Source organism: Protopterus annectens, chromosome 5.part1 (assembly GCF_019279795.1).
Source record: "Protopterus annectens isolate FY-2018-M chromosome 5.part1, PAN1.0, whole genome shotgun sequence".
Lineage (NCBI taxonomy): Eukaryota > Metazoa > Chordata > Ceratodontiformes > Protopteridae > Protopterus > Protopterus annectens.
In genome coordinates this window covers 623900150-623919406 of record NC_056736.1, presented here as the reverse complement: position 1 = coordinate 623919406, position 19257 = coordinate 623900150, and the positions used below count along the sequence as shown (strand labels likewise).

At 42.7% G+C, this 19257-nt stretch overlaps 1 protein-coding gene across 2 annotated transcripts in view; it reads left to right on the top strand.

Moving 5' to 3' along the window:
* B3GLCT (beta 3-glucosyltransferase) overlaps positions 1-19257 on the top strand; it is a 1903418-nt gene that overhangs the window by 823396 nt on the left and 1060765 nt on the right. For both annotated transcript variants that reach the window (XM_044073237.1, XM_044073238.1), the window contains exon 4: positions 758-834. In XM_044073237.1, coding sequence (XP_043929172.1) covers positions 758-834 — 77 coding nt within the window. The remainder of the gene's footprint in view (positions 1-757; positions 835-19257) is intronic.

Below are 19257 nucleotides of genomic sequence, written 5' to 3'. Positions count from 1 at the left end.
AACCTATTCCTGTACTCTATTTCCTACAGGCTGTTAAGGGGAGATCTCTGCCTGGCATACAAGACATTGTCAGACCCTACTCTGATGGAAGTCCTGTATATCCACCAAACAAACAGCAACAGAATTACCTGTTCTAAAGATTTAAACCTTGCTGTGATATTAATAGGACCTGCTGGTGAGACAGGTATGTGTCCCAGAGACTACCCCGTCTGTGGAACAGGCTCCTTATCCATGTGAAGCAGAGTTCCTCCCTAATTCAATTCAAGTGTAACTTGGACAGTTGAATGGGGAATAGGAACTTCATCCCTGGCTTGGCACCTATGTCTCTAATGGACACCGTCAACCTGTAAATGGTTAGTCTCCCAGGTCCCTGCTTGTAAATGTTTCATCTCCCAAGCATCTGCTTACACTTATCAAGGGTACCTGAACGTGACAGAGATTTGGGATGCATGGCTAGGCTTAAAAAGGCCCTTGTGGTAGTTAGCCTAATAAACACCTATGAACCCATGTTTGTATAGAGTACTTTTCGGCGATAACACTTTCTCATCAAGGTTGATAATGTTTGGTTAAGCGAACAGCTGAACAAGGCATCATATTGAACTTTATCCTCACCATTTAGTTTGCAGCTGAATAGACGTTTTGTACTTTATCATAATACACAACTTGTCAGATAAAATGTATTAGTGTTATCGATGAAAGATAGTTTCCTGCTTGTTTTGGTTGGTTTCTCACTTGTTTTGTTTGATTGTTTTTTAAGGATCATCCCAAAGTGCTGCTTATACATGAGTTGGAAGAGCACAACGGAGCCTGGACCATTCTTCCTCTCATGTCACAGTAAGTATTCCATGATTGTGACAGCATAGCACTTCCGAGAATGATCAGAAAAAACTGTGCCATCCTAAAATGGGTTAGCATTTGTTCTGAAGTTTGTACAAAATGATTTAGATTGATATACTATATTCATGAATGTTTATTGTTGAAACACTACAAAGTCTAAAGTACCTGCAGCCTTTGTAATGCACTGACAATAATAATAATATAAATTAATAGAAACATAAATTAACTAAGGGAAACAAAACTAGCTGTTCAGATGAGACATCATTTTGTCCCACCTGCATGTGTCATTACTGTTCAGAACATTAAAGCTTCACAATGAGTTTTTAATACAGCAGTCTAGAATGGCTAGCTCAACTGCCAAATGATGAAGGACTTTGTGAGATCATCATATCCACACAAGTAGATTCGGGGAGCTGTTAAGTAAACTAGGAACAGTACTTGTGGAGTGCCTCCAGCTGTTGGCTCAGTTCATGCACATTAAGGGACTTGTGTCTAGTAATGTTAGTCAAAGGGATGACTATTACAATATACTTCCTTATACTTTTAAATTGGTGACTGAGAGACACTCAGCCTGATTTCTACAGCTGTTGTACAACCCTAGAGCAGAGCTTGTCTGTCCTCCCTACACTGAGAGCATCATTATCACATCTGGTGGAAAATCCAAAGCAGTCCTGCACCATCTTTACGTATCTATCTGTCAAAAGCATTTGTCCATAGATCCATTTGTAGACTTCCACAAAGTTGTAAACGCTCAGTGTGAAAAAAATCTTTTTTTTAATTACTAGTGTAAGTTTGTTGATTATTACTTCTGCTTTTTGTGTTTGGTAGCAGTTATACTACATTTTTAGCTATTGTTTTTTTTTCTAAGACCCATTTTATTCCCAGAAAAGGACATCAACAAGCATCACTGTGAGAGAAAAGTCTCCCTAAAATATTAGTATCATCAATGTCTTTTCTGCCTTTGAGGAAACCATCAAGTTTCCTCATGTGAGCACCATAACATACTTAACAAGAACATTTGTGTGCCATGCCTGAAATTTCTCTGCCTTTCTGGAGTGCAAAAAGTCTTATTTGTGGGCCACAGGATGCTCGCCTTTCTACCAGTTGGAGAATTCCCCAGTAGTGGACTTGATTCCATGAGATTCCCAGAAGAAAGCTAATATCACAGAAAGGTGGAGAAACCAGTATGCTGATCATTAAAGAATCGTTGGTCAGGGAGCATGTGGTCTTCATTGACCCTGCCATTATCACATTGGCTTAAGGGTTTTGGTTCTAGGGAGGCATAGCTTAGTCTGTCCTAGGATCTGTCTTGTCCAATTTCTGTACCCTTACCTGTCTTAGCCCCTTCAGGTGCATACATTAGGATTCTAGTGTCTTGCACGAGCTAGGCCTCTGAGAATAAAATGACTGCTCTGCAGTCAAACAGCAGTCCCCAGATGTCTTCAGGGGCATCAGGTGCAAACCTCTGTAACATTATTTACCTCCATTTGATGTTCTGATTATTTTACTGAGAAGATTAATGAGACAGCTCTTCCCATCTTAGCTTTCAACAGCCCGTCACAGTATCCTCCTTTGTCACCTGCACCAAAACACACATCGAATTAATAGACAGCTGCCACAACTGTAACTTCCCAGTTCCTGCCTAATTTTATTCCAGGTTTGCTAAGGACTGGGAGTTTAACAAAGATCAGCCTTCCTCCTGTACCTGAGACTTTGCCCTGCCATCAAAGACAAAAAGAGGCACTTCCTAACCTGAGACATCTGACTAGGACCTTAATGGTGGTGACAGGCCGGGTTTACATGGACTGGTTGAACTCATTTTAGGATATGAAAAAAAACGAGGAGGACACTGTTTCTTCATGCTTTCTCTGGAGGACATGACCTCAGGAGAAACTTTCAGCCTTATAGGAGAACGTTTTAAATGAGGCATCAGAAGGCTAACAGCTATTCCTCCTTTAATAGAATACAAGTCTTTGAGAATTAAATTGAGAGTACCTCTTTCTACCAGACTCTCAAGTAACTGCTTCATAGAAAGCAAGACTGATTTTGCAGAATTTAAATGTTTTTTTTTTTTTTTGCCCATGCCTGCTAACCATTATTTCCACAACAGTCAATCCTGACTTATCTTTCCCTGGTGGCAGCAGATGTCATCCAGGCGTCCAATGGATTTTTATATTATATGGTCGTATAACCACTCTTCGTGGTGGCTGAATACAAACCTGCAGATGGAAGGGTTTGCACTGCCTTCTTCTATGGCTGTCCATATTCCCACACTTGGCGCCATGAAGGCTACCTTGTATGTGGCTTGGCAAGGGCTAAGAGCACATCGCAGCTACTGCTGCCCGCAAAATGCCTTTTCCTGATAAATTTCTGCAGGGCAGTGAGCTGGACTGCCACTCTCCTTCCAGAATGGGCAAGCTGGCATCTGCTATTTACTGTCATCCTCCTCTGCTTGGCCTGTTCTGCACCAAAGTTACTAAATGAACTCGAGTTGTAGTCATTGATTTATCCCTCTGTGCTGTGGAGCCAGGCTGAATATAAGTATTTATACAAAAACACAGTGGCTGTCCCTGCTTTGCTGTCCATGGACACAGCAGGGGTGTCTCACTTGTTACCAAGACTAATCCCCTACCCCAAAGTGAATGGAACTAGGGATCTTGAGCCATTTGGCAAGAAAATCTATACTTCATTAAAGTTAAAACAAAATGAAAACTCCAGTAAAGCTAGAACTTCCCCTGAGTGACCTTCCAAACCTCTTGTATCAGATGTACATGGGGTATATGCAAATGACCTTTATGAACATCAGGTGTTTCAGCTAATTGGCGATTCTGAATGCCCATGACTTGTTTTGTTGTTTTAATGGACAATTTCAGGCCAATAAACCAAACCCCACTAGCTGTGGATATGCGTATCTCGACCTTGTTATGACCTCATCAGCACAGCACAAGCAGAGTGTTTGACTAATATCCACAGCTAATGGAGTTTGGCTTTATTGGCCTGAAATTGTCCATTAAAATGACAAAAGTTTTTTGTTTTGTTTGGGATATTTTTGCAGTGACCCTAGTGATGGACATCAGCTAGGTATAACAGCCCTGTGTTTCTTATCCTTAGTCAAACACTCTGCTGAAACAAGTCATGGGCATTCAGAATCGCCAATTAGCTGAAGCACCTGATGTTCATAAGTGTCATTTGCATAGATCCCATGTGCCTGTGATACAAGAGGTTTGGAAGGTCACTCAATGGAAGTTCTAGCTTTGCTGGAGTTTTTATTTTGTTTTTACTGATTGGTTTTTCAGTGACCTTCTCACTTATTGTTATACTTCATTAAGTTGTAATTAGAGCTATAGACTCTCAAGCAGATATGAGTAATTGTGCTTAAAAAAATAAGGTTAATAGAGTGTTAAATAGTGATCCACAACTAAAAAAATAAAAAATACCAAAATAAGATGAAACTTTATATATATAAAAAAAAAAAAAAAACTACATGATTTATTGCACAAACCAGGAAAACAGTAAGTACTTTTGCTAGGAAGACTTAATCAGGTTTTATTGAACAAGAGAAACCATCAGGTTAAAAAAACAAAATAGTTATTGTCAGGAGTCTTGAGATAGTATTTCAAAACCCTTTGTTTCAGTATTGGCTTTAAGCTGATTATGTTAATGAGCCCAAGAGAGGGTAAATAATTCATTCTGGTCTACAGGAACCGATTTATGCTTTGGCTGCAGACGCTTGCCACACTTTAATCAGGGGAGGCTTGATTAAGGCTTTTAAGACCCTCCACTGTAGTATTACGGAGGAGAGCTCATTTTTCACTATGATTATTCCTTTAACATGCACAGTAATAACTTATTTTTGTTTATAGATAATACCAAAATTGAATCATCTCCCAGGGTAAGTCAGATTAGTAAAGTCAGTTTATGGCAGGATCAGTGCCCACTCTGGCCCCTTCAGTATTACTCCTTACAGACTATGCATCTCTTTGGTTCATTTTAAGATTTTAAGTCTGCTAACTTGGAGTCTGATGAGTACATTACCCTGCTAGAGAGTCATATGTCCAGAGTTTGCCAGTAGTTACAGAGACTCTGGTGTTAGAAGAAGAATTTTTCATAGCAGTTAACTCGTTTTAAAGTTGGAGATAAGTCTGAGATTGAGATTCCAGTGAGGATGAAAACCGATGTAGTTAGAGCTAATTTGCAGAAAGAAACTGTACACGTTTCCACTTTAAAAAAGCTAATAAAAAAGCCACAGGGAGTTAGTGACTGCACATATATGCATAATGTTCAAAATCATGTTAAAACATAAAAAGGCTGAATAGTATACCTCATATTGTGTGAAAAGTCTTGAATTTGATCGAATTGTATGTAATTGTCCATGACATGCCAGTGAATAGTTAATAATAGTATGATGTTCGTGTTTCACTGTTGCAGTCCTTACAAAATGGGTTATCCTGCTCCCAGTGGCCAACAGTTGGCCAGAATACCAAAGTCCTTGGTATATGACGTTGGCTGCCCTCGGTTTAGGCCTGACGTCAGGTACAAAGGAAGGCAGCCAACGCCATTTCCTCAATCTTTCTTGCCATGGAGCCGAAGCAGAAGCATTTTCCACGAGTGCCGGTCAGCCGAGTATTTTCTTTTTGTATTCCGACTGCTTAGTTGAAGACATCCTCCGATAAGTACCTCGTTGGTGACCCTCTTTTCTTGCTTTAACGAATGTCAGAGAAAGTTAATAACTGTCTTGCGTGTGGAAAACAGATTCCGCACCGTGATTTTCACTCCTATTGTATTACTTGTTTGGGCCTTGAGCACGACGTCCCTAATTGTGTTTTGTGCTACTTTCAACCCGCGTACTATACGCCATGGAGCTAGGATCTTGTTCAAGTATTTCGGAGTTTGGCTTAAGTTCGTCGGTATGACGTCTTCTGGTCTCCTGACTTCAGATGTTCCTAAAAAGCGCAAGGATAAGGACCGCGACAGGCTTCGGGTCAAATTAGCCGACGTAGTCAGTGAGGCACTTTCCTTGCCCCTGCAGTCTGTGGATGTTCAGCAGCAGGAATCTGCGGAGGCCTTTTCTGAGTACTCCATACCGCAGGCTTCCACTTCGTCTTCTGACCCTCTGCCAGTCGCCGCCTCTGATGGATCTGGAGCCGCTAAGCAGGCGCTGGCTTCTGTGGCCTCTTTTCACTGCCCAGAGGCCAGATCCAGACCGACGACCTTGATTCAGACTTCTGCAGTGGCTAGGCCTAGTGAGCCCCTCCGGCTTTCTAGCAGGCCGTTCAGCCGAAAATCTACTCCAAAGCAGGCACCGGCATCCCCTCAAATGTCTCAGGCAGTTAAAATGGCTAGTGATCTCTTGACCCTTATCAAGGGCTCTCAGCCACCTCCTCCTAAGAGGATTAGGGACTTCTCCCCAAAATATTTGTCTGCCTCAGACTCTGAGGTTTCCAGCAACTCTGCTGATGAAGAGGGAAACTCTTAACTTTTTTCTGGTTTTGAGGATTCTGATGCAGAAGACTCCATCCCTTCTGCCTCCCGTCCAGAAGATTTTCATTTTGGGGATACTCTGAATTCTCTTAGGGAGCATTTCAAATTGGAAAGTCAGGACTACCCTCAGTCTAAGAAACGGATTAGGGAATTCTTGGATTTGCCACAACATAAGCCTTTGGTTATCCCTCCAGTTTTGAAAGTTGTTGATGATGTTTTCATGGAGAATTCTTTGACTCCTAATGCTGTTCCTCCTGCTCCCAGAAAGCCTGACAGGTATTATAGAGTTCCTGATTCTAATCAGTTCCTTTTCAAGAATCCTACTGCTGATCCAGAGATTATTTCTCAGGACCCTAAGGGTGTTAAAGCCACGGTTGCTAAAAATCCTTTTCCTTCTGATAGGGAATCTAAGGCCTTGGATAGGTGTGGTAAAAAGGTTCATACTTCTTCCACCCTGGCTATTAGGTCTGTTAATTGTCTTTTTCATATACTTAAGTATCAGCAGCATACTTTGGAGGCTTTTAAGGCTAAAATTGCTGGTGTTCCTTCCCTGATGGAGAGTAAGGACATGCATGATTTATTGAATTCTGGTGATGTTCATCGTGCATACAGCTGCAGTCATAACAGATGGGTTTTCCTGCCGTCAGGCGGGTCCTCGGTCGGCCGAATTCCAAAGTCTAGGTCCGGCGTCGGTTGTTGTCGCTTCCTCCCTGATGTCAGTGCGACAGGGGTATAAAAGATACAGCCGACGCCATTTTCTTCAGTCTTTCTTGCCGCGCGGTGCCCGAAGCAGAAGCAGTTCGCAAGTGCCGGTCGGCCAGCTCCTGAGATTACGAATATTCTTCAACTGAAGTCTTCTTGAAAGCTAAGTACCCCATTGGGGAAACTTTTCTTGCCTCAGGCCGATGTCAGACAAAGTTAATAATTGCATTTCTTGTGGGAAGCAAATACCGCATAAGGATTTTCATTCCCTCTGCATTCCTTGCCTAGGCCCAGATCACGACGTCTCGGCCTGTCATTTTTGTGCTACATTCAACAGACGCACTATTAAGCGTCGGGCGGAGTTCGCCCAACACTATTTTGGCAAAAAATTTTATTACATTATGTCGTCGGATACTCCGACTCCAGTTTTAAGTAAAAGACGCAAAGATAAGGACCGACATACGAGGTCCGCGACTTCTACTGACACCACGCCAAAGCCGACTACAGGTGGTCCAGTTCTCAGTGAGGCTCCTACGCAGCCCCTGACTACCGATGACACTTCATTGGCGGTGTCTTCTGTGCCCGGGGTCGCAGGCTCTTTGGCCCACACCCCGACTACAGATACCGAAGCCACTATTGGCGGTGAAACTCAGAGTTTAGATAGACCTGCCACCTCTCAAGGTGTCTACAGGCCTTCCTCTTCTTTTTCCATCAAGGCTTTCACTAAGTCTAAATCAGCCATGCATACTAAAAAACAAGCTCCACAGGGCCCTTCTCAAGGCGCCATGCCTAAAAAGCAGATGCTCAAAATGGCTGAGGATTTGATTACTCTTATTAGGGTTCTCAACCCCGGACAAAAGACCCAAATTGGAGGAAGAATCCCCCTCCTCGGACCATGCCTCCATTATTTCAGAACATTCTGAAGACCAGGAACATTCTTACTCCCCTTTTGAAGATTCTGATGCAGAGAAGTCCATTCCCTCTGTCTCCCCCCCCCTGAGGATTACTCTTTTGGGGAAACCTTACATACCCTGAGGGAACACTTCCACTGGGAAGGCCAAGAGTACTCAGACTCCAAGAAAAGGCTTAGGGATTTCCTCTTGCTCTCTCAGCACAGGCCTCTGGCTATACCTCCTGTCTTAGACATCCTAGTTGACGTGTATTCGGAGGCCTGCCTTAACCCAGATTCTTTACCTCCAGCTCCAGTCAAGCCTGACAGGTATTACCGGGTTACTGACTCACACCAATTCCTATACAAAAGCCATGTGGCTGACCCAGAAACTATATCACAGGGTCCCAAGGGAATTAAGGCCTCCACTGCTAAAAATCCATTACCTTCAGAGAGAGATTCCAGAGCTTTAGAGAGGTGGGGGAAAAAGGTTTACACCTCGGCCACCTTAACCATGAGGGCATTAAACTGTCAGTTCCATATGTTAAAGTACCAGCAATTTCTGTTATCACAGTTGAGAAACAAAATGTCACAACCTGAACAACCAGACTTGGAGTTGCAGGATTTGATACATAGTGCAGAACAAGTGGGTAAACATACCTTGCAATGTGGTTTTGATGCTTTAGAGGCCTCATGTAGAGCTGCTGTTACAGGATCAGTCATACGTAGACATGCCTGGCTCAAAGAGCAAACCTTACCAGATCATGTCAAAGCTAAATTACTAGATGCCCCTCTGCAAAAAGATGTATTGTTTGGTGTTAAAGCTGAGGCGGTATTAAAGAAAATGGAGGAGAAGGCAAAATCAATGCAAACAGTAAAAGATTTCCTACAGGTACAACCTCCACGTTTCAGTAGAAATTGGCCTTCCAAAAATTGGTCCTTTCCAGCCACGGACAGACCCCAAAGAGGTAGATACAGGTGCCCGAGGGGCAGAGGGCAATCTCAAGGATCATTTAGAGGCAGACAATGGCAAACACCCACACAAAGAGGTGGTGAGGATAGTTCACAGCCATTCAGAAAGCAGAACCAATGACTTTCCCCTTTGCATGCCAAGCAAGGCTCAAATGGCAGCACCTTTAGGTGGAAAACTGGCATTATTTTTGAAAAATTGGCATATTGTCACAAAAGACCAATGGATTCTGGACATTATAGACAGAGGCTACAGATTTCACTTTCACACCCTTCCAAAAATGAGAGGCATGCCAAACCTGCCACACAATCAAAGGGCAGAGGCACAAAAACAAATTTCAGATCTCATGGACATGAAAGCTATTCAAGAGGTACCTGTACAAGAACAGGGTCAAGGTTTTTATTCCAGACTATTCCTGGTACCAAGGAAGGGAAAAGATTGGAGACCTATTTTGGACCTATCCATCCTAAACACATTTTACTCATGCCAAAATTCAAGATGCTCACATTACAGCAGCTTCTTCCCATGCTGGGCAAGGAGTCTTGGCTGGTAACATTGGACCTCAAGGAGGCATACCTGCATGTCCCAATCAGACAAGATTGCAGAAGATACCTCAGATTTCTTGCAGGTTCAACCCATTATCAATTCTCTGCATTGCCCTTTGGCTTATCTACTGCGCCCAGAGTGTTCACGAAATGCCTGGCATCAGTAATCGCCTACTGCAGACTTCAAGGGATACAAATATACCCATATCTGGATGACTGCCTGATCCAAGCGGACAGCAAGCACATACTTATGAAACATCTGGCGTTTGTAATAATGTTGTTGAATTCTCTGGGATACACAGTCAACAAAAAGAAATCAAGGCTAATACCCTCTCAAACAATAATTTTCCTGGGTGCCAGCTTGGATACAAACACCCAGATGGCCTACCTCACGCCAGAGAAACAAGGGCAACTAACTCAATACTTCAGAAAACTGGCAACTTTCACCAGGCTGACTGCAAGGAAAATCCTGCAGGCTCTGGGATTCATGGCATCTTGCATCCTACTAATCCCATATGCAAAGCTGCATATGAGGAAACTTCAGTGGTACCTAAAAAACCTATGGTCTCAACACAGCCACAGTTTGGAAACAGTAATACCACTAATTCCATGTCTTCAAAAGGAATTTCTGTGGTGGGCTCAAGCATGCCAAAGAAACACAGGTCTCCCATTCTGCAAGCCTCAAGCAAATCAAATCATCACAACAGATGCCTCGGACTACGCCTGGGGGGCGCACATGACAGATCGGTGCATTCAGGGCAAATGGTCCCAAAAAGAAAAGCACCTACACATCAATCAGAAGGAAATGCTAGCAGTAATAAATGCTATTTTAGCTTTCAAAGACCTACTACATCCTGGCCAGCTATTGATAAGGACGGACAACACCACAGTAATGTGGTACATAAACAAACAGGGAGATACCCATTCATACCCCCTATGCAGGCAAGCCATGTCTCTTTGGAACATGGCTCTGGAATTACAAATCGAGCTTCAAGCACAGTACCTGCCAGGCAAGGAAAACACACTGGCAGACAACTTAAGCAGAAATATGACAGATCCACATGAATGGAATTTGCATCCTCAAGTTTTCACAAAGATAACTCAAGCATGGGGAAGGCCAGACATAGATCTCTTTGCCTCCCACAGAAATCACCAATTGGCAAAATTCTGCTCAAGGACCTTTCATCCACAGGCCTGGAAAGTGGACGCACTCTCCTTCAGTTGGGCAACAATGACAGTTTATGCCTTTCCACCTCTCCTCTGCTGCCCAAAGTTCTATTAAAAACCAGAGCAGACAGACCAAAGATGATTCTCATTGCTCCAGACTGGCCAAGACAACACTGGTACCCACTCCTGAAAAGCCTGACGCATTCCCCACCATGGATCCTGCCTCTAATGCCTCTCCTACTGACTCAGTACAACTTCAAAACTATTCACAGTCAGCGGAAAACACTCAATCTAGCCGCATGGAAGATTCCTTAAATTCACAACAGGCTCTACTCTCCAAGGAGGTGCAGGATGTCATTTTGGAGGCCAGAAGACCTTCTACAAGAAAAGCCTACTCTGCAAAATGGAAACGGTTTTGTGCCTGGAATGAGAAAAAAGGTCAGAATCCTGGAATACTGAATTTATCCCAAATATTACAGTACCTGGCTGAGATGCTAAGCAATGGACTTTCATTCTCTTCCATCAAAATCCATGCCTCAGCCATTTCTGCAGAATACAACACTGATCCTCCTTTATTCTCTCACCCCCTCTTAAGACAGTTCCTCAGAGGGGCTAAGAATATAAAACCCCCAAGGAAACAACCAGTACCTGCTTGGGACCTCAATTTCATACTAGAAAACTGAGGTTGCCTCCTTTTGAGCCAGCTGTTTCAACAGAACTGCAATACTTGTCTTGAAAAACAGCCTTCCTCCTGGCAATCACTTCAGCTCGCAGGGTTTCGGAACTACAAGTCCTCATGGCTGTGCAGCCTTTCATCATTTTCCATCAGGACAGAGTTACCTTACGAACCAATCCATCCTTTATGCCAAAGGTAGTATCCAGGATAGCCTTGAATCAGGCGATCCACTTACCTACCTTCTACCCTAATCCTCAAAACAAAGGGGAAAGACTACTACATTCCTTGGACATTCACAGACAGCTGCGTTATTATTTGGACAGAACAAAGCCTTTCAGAAAATCTGAGCAACTCTGTGTCCTATGCTGCAGGAGCTCAAGGGAAGCCTATTTCCAAACAGACAATCTCAAAGTGGATAGCCCACTGCATACGCTTTTGTTACTCTTTTCATGGTAAATCTGTACCTGCAGGCATCAGATCTCACTACACAAGGGCCACAGCTAACTCTGCAGCTTTCCTCAGGGGGGTTCCTACCAAAGATATTTTGGAAGCAGCCACTTGGACTTCCGTACATACCGTCTCCAAGCACTATCACCTACCATTATATTCCAAATCTAGAGCAGGCTTTGCCACTGCAGTCTTGCAGGGCATCTTGGCTCCTCCTAGTTCCACCTAGTGCCTACCACCCCTTTTATAGCTTTGGGATTCTACCCATCCGTTATGACTGCAGCTGTATGCACGATGAACATAGTACAGTTTTGTACCTACCATAAATGTAGATGTTCGAGTGCTAATACAGCTGCAGTCCAGGTTTACCTCCCTCCTTCCCCTCTTGGGACAGGCCTAACGGCTAACACCTCCTCATACAACCTTTTTGGGGTATTCTTTTATGGTGTATTTGCTTGCAACTACTGTTTTTTGATTATATTGCATTGCATTATTACATAATTTTATGTATTGCCTTCCTTCTGGGGGCACCTGACATCTGGGGCAAGAAAAACTGAAGAAAATGGCGTCGGCTGGTTCTTTTATACCCCTGTCTCATCTGTTATGACTGCAGCTGTATTAGCACTCGAACATCTACATTTATGGTAGGTACAAAACTGTACTTTCCTTCCCTGATGGAGAGTAAGGACATGCAAGACTTATTGAATTCTGCCACTCTTGTCACTAAACATTCTCTACATTGTAGTTTCGACACTTTGGAGGCTTCTTGCAGGGCAGCAGCCACTGGTTCTATTATTAGAAGACATGCTTGGTTGAGGGAACAGCCCCTTTCTGAACCTGTCAAATCTAAATTACTGGATGTGCCTTTGCACAAGGACAATCTTTTTGGTAACAAAGCAGAAGAGGTGTTGAAAAAGTTGGAGGATAAGGCCAAATCTATGCAAACTGTTAAGGACTTTCTGCAAGTTCAGCCTCCTCGTTTTAGTAGACATTACCCTTCTAAGAATTGGACTTTTCCTGATCCTAGTAAACAGAGTCACACTAGGCCTAGGGGTTACAGGTCTTATAGGGGACTGACTTCCACCCCTCAATAGGCTAAGCACTGCCAGGCTTCCTCTTCAAAATCGTGGAGTTCTAAGCAAACTTTCCAAAGCAAATGTCACTAAAATAACTGAAATACCATCCTTGTAGAAAATGCACTCAAGAAGTAAAAATAAAAGTCCAGTAATTTATTAGTATTGAGCGCTTTCTTCCCCTGTAGAGACTTCATCAGAATACAACTTCCTAGTAAAAATGAACCATTTAAATACTTTCAGTTAATTGACATCATAACTGAACCTCATTAATTCCAAAATGTTTTATACATAACATTAAAGAAACCATGTCATAAATATGTTGAATACATTCAAAAACCCTACTAAAATTCACATATAAACATATAGTATCTACTTACTTATAGTAATGTCAAACCCAAATTCACATACATATGTTTAAAATGATTATATATATATATTAATTGCTAAAATCTGTTAGCCCTTTCCAACAACATGGGAGCAATAAAAATAGTCTCACTTCCCAAAGCAAGCATTCCCAATGACTCCGGCCTTCCCCTGCCTGCCTCTGCTGGCCCAGGGTTTCCTTTGAGGGGAAGGTTAGCCATTTTTGCAGATGTGTGGTTCACTATCACAGACAACAAATGGGTACTCAAAATAATATCCCAAGGCTACAAGTTCTCCTTTCACACCTTCCCTGTCCACCAAGGATACCCAGATATCCCCCCTCATTCAAGGGCAGAAGCAGAAAAACAAGTTTCTTCTTTGCTGAACCTGGAAGCAATAGAGCCAGTTCCTGCACTACAGATAGGCCAGGGTTTCTCCTCAAGACTTTTCCTGGTTCCCAAAAAAGGTGGCACCTGGCACCCTATTCTGGATTTGTCCATTCGAAACACTTTTCTGGTGATTCCTAAGTTCAGAATGCTCACTCTTCAGCAGTTGCTGCCAATGCTGGCCAAGGATTCCTGGCTGGTGACTTTGGATCCCAAAGAAGCTTATCTGCACATCCCAGTAAGGGAAAGCTGCAGGCAGTTCCTTTGCTGCAGGGCAGGGAACAGGCACTTCCAGTTCTCTGCACTGCCCTTTGGCTTATCTACTCCTCCCAGAGTTTTTACCAAATGCCTGGCTCCAGTCATTGCTTTTTGCAGGCAAAGAAACATTCAAATTTATCCTTACTTGGACGATTGTCTCATTCAAGCAGACTCTCCAGAGCAACTTCTAAAGGATTTGGACTTTGTAAAGAACCTTCTCACCTCTTTGGGCTACACCATCAACGAAAAGAAGTCAAAATTGGTACCCACCAGGGATATTGTATTCCTGGGAGCGAGTCTGAACACAGCCTCCCAGATGGTATTCCTCCCTCAAGAGAAACAAATGGATCTTTGACTTACTTCAAGAATTTGGCAAGCATGACTCAGCTCTCTGCAAGCCAATTCCTGCAAGCCCTGGGATTCATGGCTTCATGTATTCTGATGATTCCATATGCCAAACTGCATATGAGGAAAATACAATGGTACCTCAAGAACCTTTGGTGTCAACACACTCAGGATTTAGACTTGATACTTCCTCTGATTCCCTGTCTGCAGTCGGAGTTTCTTTGGTTGATGATGGCCTGTTCACAGAACAAAGGCCTGCCTTTCTGTCCACCTCCTGCCAGCCAGACTCTCACCACAGATGCCTTGGACTACGCTTGGGGAGCACATCTAGAGGGCAGATGCATTCAGGGGACTTGGAACTCTCAACAGGTTCATTTGCACATAAATCTGAAGGAATTGATGGCAGTCCAGCAGGCCTTGATGGCTTTCAAACATCTTTTCTTTCCTGGTACTCTTCTGGTCAGGACAGACAACACCACAATCATGTGGTACATCAACAGGCAGGGAGGGACTCACTCTTACCCTCTGTGCAGAAAAAGCATGACACTATGGTCCATAGCAGCTTCCATGAGCATTCATCTGACAGCTCAGTTTCTTCCAGGAAGGCTCAACACCTTGGCAGACCGGTTGAGCAGGCAGGTCCTGGATCCTCACGAGTGGCAACTAAACAAGACCATCTTCTATCACATCATTCAGTGTTGGGACACTCCCCAGGTGGATCTCTTCTCATCTCCAACCAACCACTTTCTTCCAACCTTTTGCACCAGGGATCATCACAACAAAGCTTGGAAAGTAGATGCGCTGTCCTTCCCCTGGATACAGCTCTCGATCTATGCATTCCCTCCTCTGCCTCTTCTTCCCAGAGAGAAAAACCAAGGGCCATCATCATAGCTCCAGACTGGCCCAGACAACATTGGTATCCATTACTTCTCAGTCTCTCCCAGTCTCAGCCTTGGCATCTTCCCCTGATACCAGATCTGTTGGTTCAGGAGGGGGGAAAAATTCTGCATCCTCATCTTCAGACTCTGCATTTGACAGCTTGGCTCATAAATTAAACCTTTCCTAAAAGGTGGTTGAGGTCCTTCGTGAGGCCAGGAGGCCTAGCAGTAGGAAATCTTACGCAGATAAGTGGAAAAGATTCTCCATTTGGATGCAGACTAGAGGGGAAGACCCTTCTCAACCTACTCTTCCTCTTAATCTTGACCATCTGGCAGGCTTGCTTAATGGTGGACTTAACTTTTCTTCTATCAAAATCCACGCTTCAGCTATTTCTGCTCATTGTTCTGCTCATTGTTCCTTTGAGCATCCCATTTTCTCTCATCCCTTGATGAAACAGTTCCTCAGGGGAACTAGCAATTTAAAGCCTCCCAGAAGGGCACCTACCCCTGCTTGGGATCTGAATTTTGTACTTGAGAAACTTACTCTACCTCCTTTTGAACCAGCTGCCTCAGCAGACCTGAAGTTTCTCTCCTGGAAAACTGTCTTTCTCTTGGCTATTACTTCAGCTAGAAGAGTTTCTGAGCTGCAGGCCTTAATGGCAGTAGAGCCTTTTATCATCTTCCATGTGGATCAGGATTCTCTTCGAACTAATCCCTCCTTTATTGCCTAAGGTGGTTTCTAGCCTGACTCTTAACTAGTATATCCACCTGCCTACCTTTTTTCCTAATCCTCAGAATAAAGGAGAAAGGTTACTGCATTCCCTGGATGTGCATAGACAGCTTAGATTTTACCTGGACAGGACTAAATCTTATCGAAAGTCAGATCAGTCGTTGGTCAGATTTGCTCCTGGAGCTCAGGGCAAAGCTATTTCTAAACAGACCATTCCTAAATGGATTGCTCATTGTATTCACTTTTGTTACTTACAGCATGACAAGGTTCCTCCTCAGAGTATTAGGACCCATTCTACTAAGGCAGCCGCTACCTCAGCAGCTTTTTTTAAGAGGTGTACCTACTAGGGACATACTGGAAGCAGCTACATGGACTTCTGTCCACACTTTCACTAAACATTACAATTTACCCTTGTTTTCTAAGTCCAGGGCTGGTTTTGTCACTGCAGTGTTGCAGGACATCCTTACCAACCCTTAAACAGTGAGTGTTCCTCCTCCCTTTTGTTTTTTTCCTGGGCTTTGGGAATCGACCCATTTTGTAAGGACTGCAGCAGTGAAACACGATGAACATAGTACAGTTGTGTACACTTACCATAAATGTAGATGTTCGAGCATATTCACTGTTGCAGTCCTGGTTCCCCCCTTCCATCTCCCCTTTTTCCTAGGGCACAGACTGGATTTTTCTTTTCCTGGTCTAATCTTTTTTTGGGGGCTCCTGACAGTTAAGGCAAGAAAAACTGAGGAAATGGCGTCTGCTGCCTTCCTTTATACCTGACGTCAGGCCTAAACCGAGGGCAGCCGACATCATATGCCAAGGACTTTGGTATTTTGGCCGACTGTGGGCTACCGGGAGCCAGATAACCCATTGTGTAAGGACTGCAGCAGTGAATACACTCGAACATCTACATTTATGTAAAGTGTACACAACTGTACTTTTCAATTATCTGTACAAGACGTCTGTGTCATACTTATTGATAGCAGTATAGCCTACAGTCAGTTTATAAAAAGTGGGATGTAGAGTATAGCTTTCAGAGAGTTGTTACGCTTAAGGGGATGCCTGTCATATGGTATGCCTCATCTTTGGGCCTGAGGTAAAGGCCTTGAAGTGATAATACTTCTTCCTCATTACTTTGCCATTCATGGCTTCTGCTATGAAATGTTTATACCCCTTTTACTCCTTAGCCTGTTACTTTCATTTCAGTGCACTTAACCTACATTTTCCTCATCCTGGGCCTTCCTGTAACATCCTGAGCACACCTCGCATGCCTTATCCATGCCTCCCCTTTCTGCTCTCCAGTTCTTTCCTATGACTATGGTTTCTTAGCACAGTGATCTTATCTCACCATTGTTCATTTATTTCCCTTTGTGCATGCAGTGTTGGTGTACAGTCCACCTTATGGTAGTTTATTGGGCTTAAATTTAACCTGACTTGACAGGTAGAGAGCAAATGTTAAGTGGGATTAGGTCATTATCCCCATAGAACAAGGTGGCTTAGGATTACCTGATTTGGATGGGTAACTTTAGAGCTATTCAGTTCAGGTGCATATACACATTGAAAACAAACGTTTATAAATCAAAGTAGGAAAGGATAATGATAAATCAGGCAACAGTTTATGAAACAAAGAGAGAGTAGCATTTTTGGAAGCAGAGCCTTATGGGGAATATCCACTACATGGAATATTCTAGTCATAAAGTTGAGGAAGTTATTGTAAGAACTAAGCAAACCTGGAATGGAGAAAGGAGATTTTGCCAATTGGGGTGATTGCAATTAAGGGTATAGAAAATAGATAAGGGGGGGCTGGAATTTATTCAAGAAAACAGATAAAGGAACCAAGGTATCAGGTTCAAATAACTAGAGAGAGAAAGGTATTAAGAGTGGAATGAGGCCAAGCAGAAGTTTGGACTGCAGGTTAGAGAATACCTTCCCAGACAGGGACTGATATAGGAAAAAGAGAAAGGGATAGGAGAGTTCTAAGTGAAAGACCCAGCTCTGGCAACGTTGTTTGTCAAGTCTAGAACAGAAACTGCCAATAAAAAAGGGATAATTAGTAGGGCGTGTAAAATACTGTATGATAATTGCATGAGTCAATCACAGGAGGGTAGAGAAGTGTGGAAAAGAGACGGGAAAGGCAATGAAAGGCCATCTGTATGGCTGCCAAGTATGCTACAAAGGTCAGAAGGTTAATGATTTTTGATTAGAGGTGTTTGCATACGTATTTTTTATACCCCAAGCAGACTTCAGAGAATTTTTTTTCAGGTGTGTAGTAAATAATAAAGGTGCAATAGAAAACAAAGGCGTAACTGGGCACATGTTTTTTAGGAGTGTAGCAGTTGACAGATTTAAAAAATTCCCTATAGGGTACTCTTGTCAGAAATGTTGGAGCATCTAATGGTTATCTAAGGAAATTATTCTTTTGAGCTGGGGCACAGACTCTGCATTGTCTATACATAGTAAGGCCCTACTAAGTTTAATGCTGTTGGCTGCCAAAAAAGCAATTACTAGAAAACGGACATCAGAATGTAAACCAGGTCTAATTGAAGTACTGAATATTGTAAAGGTGATAAAAGAACTAAAGTTTGGATTGTTAGAAAAGAGAAGGAACAAATTACATAGAAATAAATGGAATTTGTGGGAACAATACACACAGTACAATGTTCAGCAGCAGGAGGACTGAGGTTTAAGGGAAGGAAGGAATTGGGCAGTTTATGTAATGTTGCAGTAAATAGCAAATATTAAAAAAATGTATGTAACGTATAATTTATGCATATGAAAATGTTAATGTGGTTTGTTTTCTGTTTTTTTATTTCTCTGAGACTTTTGGGTTTCTAATACTATGACGGGAATGGACCCCATTGCTATGTCAAAGTATGATTAAAGTTCATGAAATTAGTATTGTTCCTTTCTTTGATGTTAGCCAGAAGTGCTCTTCACATCACTCGCTATGTGCCCAGAACTGACTCCTTCTGCATATCCGTAACGTGTCTAAGTACGATTGTAAATTCTTTTTTGTAAGACCCTTTGTTCCTGCTACTATTGGAACTGTCTGGGTATCCCTTTTCCACATTGCCCTCATTTCTGCCTGCAAATCCTGGCATTTTATGACTGTGTGTATCTATGTACATAAGAAACTGTAGTCACTGGTTGTAGCAGTTTCAAAGATCAGTGCTACTTTTCTTTTAATGGGTACCATATCTTGTTTTTCTTACATCTATTTTTTGTACTGTTGGTAATGGGCGATCCTATGCGATATAAACAATTTTCCATAATGCTTTGTGGCTCATGTTTCTAGTGTTTAGGTTTTCTGTCTTTTAATTTCTCTAAGTCTTTTGAGTTTCTAATATCATGATGGGAATGAACCCCATTCCTAAGTCAAAGAATGATTAAAGTTCATGAAATTTGTCTTGATTCATTCTTTGTTACCCAGAAGTGTTCTTTGCAGCACCTGCAATGTGCCCAGTAATGACTTCTCCTGCAGTTCGTATGGAGTTACATGTATTGGTAACATAT